The following is a 4464-nucleotide window of genomic DNA, read 5'->3' as shown; positions in this document are numbered from 1 at the left end:
AATATGATTCGCTATGAAATTTACGTGGTAGGCTTCTTAGTACGTCATTCTCCCGTATGTGTTTTATTTAAAAAAATCTATGTATCTTATATATCTTGTAAACCCTAAAACATAAGGTCTGCTCGAAATGTGTAGCCACAACTGTAAGCCAAAAGCCAAGGTCTTGATACTTAATACTATTTAAAAGGAGTTAAATTTTAACAATATCAAAGAAATTAAAAAGTTTTCAAAGACATTTTTAAATAATATTTTTAGAAGTCAAAAATCTATATCATTAAAATAATTTAATAAAATTAATAAAACACAATACAATTCTTAATTTGTTATTCCAATATACACGAAATAGAAACGTCAATGTGCCAAGAGATCTAATAGACCGATACTCAAACGCTTCAGAGCTACAGTTGCTTTTGATACAGCCATTAAAATAGATACATTTCTCAGACAATATACAGTGTGTCAGAAACAACTGTACGAATCGATTCACTATGAACACCGTAGTAGCCAAACGTCTTTAATGAGACCCGGGTAAACTATTTCTCGTATCTCTTAATACCATGATTAATGATTGCTCTGAACGGTGATCTGTAGACAAGTGATTTATGAATACATTTAGCTCAAGAACAATTATTGTTTCCGTGCTATTTCATTTCTAACCGCGTCGTATGGTGTGTCGTAGATTGTTTCGTTTAGCGAGTAATATGGCAGCGAATCATTATTGAACATTTTAGAAAAATTGAAGTCAGCAGGAGATTTATACGGTGATTTTAAAGATTGTTTATTTCGCCATTGCGTTAATTGCTCATGGGTCGGTTGTAGTGCTGATATATAACTCACTTCATTGCTACTAGGGCTGAATGACTCGGTTCTTTCCAAATTCGATACACTTTGATGAGTTGTCACAAAAAAGATTTTTTTCTCTACATTATCATCATTTGAGTGGTCAAAGCTTCGTAAGGGTACTTTGGGCGGTAGAATTAATGCATTGATTTCTTTATGCTTTACAAATACGATTCGTTTATTTCCTTTCAGTAGATTTGGGTTGCGGTGAATCAAGGCGTAAACGCAGATAGCGCCACAGATCAGGCATATTATTGACAGAATTGTAAAACCAATAATCATGAATTTACTCTTTGAATACCCGACGTTCATATCACTTGATATAGGAAACGTATAGGAAATGCATTGGCTTGACTTTATAACGGAAGTACGCAAATCAAAGAGGCAGAACGTGTATTGCACACCATAACGTTGGTCGAATATTTTTAAAACATCTGGAATTGAATTTATGCAATACACGTCATCTGGACAACTGGATTCAAACCAAAGTAGTCCTTGGTCTGGGTCCACGTTCTTCGGTGACAACTCTACGATGGACAGTTGATTGCTGCGAATAGAAAATGTCAAACTTAACCAGTCACTGTCTTGAGCATCAGGCCATAAATTTGAACTTCTAGCTCTTGTCATTTCATTTATTTTTAATCTATTTATGCGACAACCATTATTATATACATCAGAATCAACTCTAAATACTTGACATGTAGAGTTGTAGCACACGCCATTTATGTGAAATGTATGTGTTTTATTATTTGATTTACGATCTTTATGAATTTGATTATCTTCATTGCCCAATTCCCCCAATTCTACATCGGGTTGGGGCTTTTCATTTCTTTTACAATAATCGTTAAAATCTGTAAATGTATGACCTTTCAAATTTTCAGGATGACGACATATTGGGTCCACTATTATTAGACCCCTAGATGACAACTCTCTTATATCAGTGAAAGAACAATTGCAATACCACAGATTATCGTGTAAAACTATCCTTGGTGTACGCGGAATAATTTTTCTAAACAAACCATCAGAAACGACGACCAAATAGTTGTCGTTTAAATATATCTTCTCTATGTAATCCAAAGGATCAAAAGTTCCCAGTCCAAGATAGCTTATACGACAAGAATTTAAATGAAGTATCTTGCACATACGTATCTGTGTAAAGCTGAATTTGTCCAGAATACTGTAAAACGGGTTTAATGAAAAATCCACAACGCTTATAGCTCTTAGGTCCGCCGATCCAGTAAGGTTTCTCGGATTCCACTCAAAGCCCGCTTTTATATCCAAGAATTCCAAAGTGTCGTCAACAGCTTGCAATGCGTTTCTTGTTACATTTTTGAAAACGCAATCTTTGATGTATAGTTGTTTGAGGCCTGTCAATCCCATGAAAGTTTCGGGTTCCCAGCTCGATAACCCAACCTTTTCCAATATTAATGTATTCAATTTACTAGAGAAGTGCGTATTGAAAGCACGGTGTGGTATGTGCTTCAGATTGCCGTCAATAATCGCTAATTCATTTACATGAGAGCGTATTTTAGATAACCAATTCTGGGGCAGTGTTCTATTTGGAAAGTGTGGGCGTTGTAAGGTTAGTACTATTGTTGGGCAGATAGCGTTAGTTTGCTGAAACAAAGAATGATATTACTTATATATATATATATATATAGTTTTAATTTTATATCAAATTCATCTTTATCTGTTTGCTAATTTTCATTGCATTGATTGTGAAAGGAACACAATCGAGTACCTAAAATAAAAAATACACTATTACATTTATTTATGCAGCAATTTTTTTTTGTGATCACAATATAATAAAAATATTAGCTTCTAAGCATATAAGATATGTTATATATTTAGTGTACCACAGTGATTTTCCCACGAAGGATTGGACGCTAAATGAACAACCACTTGACGTTAGTACTAATTAAACTTGAGATACATCCCCGATTGTAAATTTTGACACCTTTTTTCTATAATAATAATTTACTTCATAATTTTGAAATGTGGACTGTTCTTTTTATATATATTATAACCTCATCTCAGATATGAATCATTCAAAAATAAATTTACAGATAATGCCTTAAGATAAGGATATAGGAAAACAGTTGTTTCTATCGGATTTACAATTGCATATTTATATTGAACTATAATAGTTAGACATAGATATCATGGACTTTAGCATATATAGATGATTTTTTTTAAACTACATGACTTTGCTCTATTGTCAATAGTTTCATAGCGTACTCGATATACAGATTTTGGTCCTTTTATCTCATCTTGGGTGACGTTATCGAAGGTTTCATATGGAGCCGTAACTTTTTTGGAAATATGCCTATGTTTATCATGGAGAACCTTAATGATGAAATAATTCTTCAATTCACTTCAGCAGCTTTTGAATATCAATGCAAACAAACAAACTATCAAATCTTTCCTCTATATGTATGCCAGAGGGTTCGTAAATGCATTGCTAGTAGCAAGAATAGGTACGCTCAAGTCAAATTGGTTCGGAAATACTTTCGGGTTGGCACTTGGTTCCACATAGTGGTGGTGTGTGTATGTGTAGATAATACCGTAAACACGATGTAGATGATATTAACAGTACAGTGTCTGTTACCATAGTAACCGTTATAACGTCTACTTACCCAAGCCGCTTCGATAATATCGTTTTCATATTTGTCGTAATATGGTGTTTCAAAACAAACCACCCTACAGTTATGAATACTGCATCTTGAAAGTTGATCATACTTCGAAGGCCTTGTCTTTAAAGACATTAGCAGAATAAGTGTAAAACTGGACACAATGATAATTCCGAAAAACAATTGGACAATCCATCGAAGCCATCCTTTGCTACATGATGGATTTCTGGAGAGATATTTTTAATTGAATGCTTGGTTGATTTTTTTGAATGAATTAACATACACTGATATATACATGACATATGAATATATTCAAATATATAGTCTATAGTATAAATATTAACTATATAGTCATATAAATCTTAATAATATAGTTTAGTAATATTTTAGTTGTAAGTATTGCAGGATCCAATTGTTTTTTAAGCTCATATACCCCAAATATGGGGAAATACAAGGCGGCTATTTCAGTTATCATTTTTGTAGAGTTCATAGCCGCCTTCCAAAATAATAATTTCACTTGCAATCGAACTTAAAACCTCTGGGTATAAACCTAAACCATTATTAATGATTCATCTCACCTCAAAGCAGTGAAAATAGTCTCTTTAGATTTCTCGGTCATATCAAAACTTTTCACTTCCAACCACAAAGTCGTAATAACGATAAATGTCAATATTACGCATAATCCATGTTTGATAAGCCCGATAATAGCCATCTATCAAGCTTAATGTTGTTTCAAGAGGAACAAATATGTTGATACGTCGGAATTTCATGGACAAGTGTGAATGATTGCATGTTATTAAATTCAAAGCCTTGTTTTGTGATGTAATCACAATTATAAGGATAAATACATGCCTTGGATCTTCCTAAAGCCTGTAAAAGTCACTAAAAGTAAGAGAGCTGCTTATACAAACCTACTGGTTAAGCATCAAATTTAATGTAAAATTAGAAGCATTTAATGTATATTTCTTTTTTATTGACGTTCTTAAGTGTACAT

At 33.1% G+C, this 4464-nt stretch overlaps 1 protein-coding gene across 1 annotated transcript; it reads right to left on the bottom strand.

Moving 5' to 3' along the window:
- Window positions 1-538: 538 nt before the first annotated feature.
- LOC123720229 lies at window positions 539-4098 on the bottom strand. The gene is made up of 4 exons (XM_045676769.1): window positions 4049-4098; window positions 3477-3696; window positions 1860-2457; window positions 539-1691 (listed from the first exon to the last, which is right to left on the bottom strand). Exons 1-4 carry the CDS (start codon window positions 4087-4089, stop codon window positions 628-630), a joined length of 1923 nt encoding a protein of 640 aa, XP_045532725.1. The 5' UTR covers window positions 4090-4098; the 3' UTR covers window positions 539-627.
- Between the last annotated feature and the right edge of the window lie 366 nt (window positions 4099-4464).

The sequence above is a fragment of the Pieris brassicae genome, chromosome 2, assembly GCF_905147105.1.
Source record: "Pieris brassicae chromosome 2, ilPieBrab1.1, whole genome shotgun sequence".
NCBI lineage: Eukaryota > Metazoa > Arthropoda > Insecta > Lepidoptera > Pieridae > Pieris > Pieris brassicae.
Note: the sequence above shows the minus strand (reverse complement) of the source record. Positions and strands in the feature narration are given on the sequence as shown.

Bases quoted from the DNA above. Each gene is read 5' to 3' on its own strand.
- LOC123720229 (XM_045676769.1), bottom strand. From the start codon at position 4,089: ATGACCGAGAAATCTAAAGAGACTATTTTCACTGCTTTGAG. The intron at 2,458-3,476 runs GTAAGTAGACGT...TCTTTGTTTCAG, and splicing joins ATATTATCGAAGCGGCTTGG to CAAACTAACGCTATCTGCCC. The intron at 1,692-1,859 runs GTTTGTTTAGAA...ATACATTTACAG, and splicing joins TTTGGTCGTCGTTTCTGATG to ATTTTAACGATTATTGTAAA.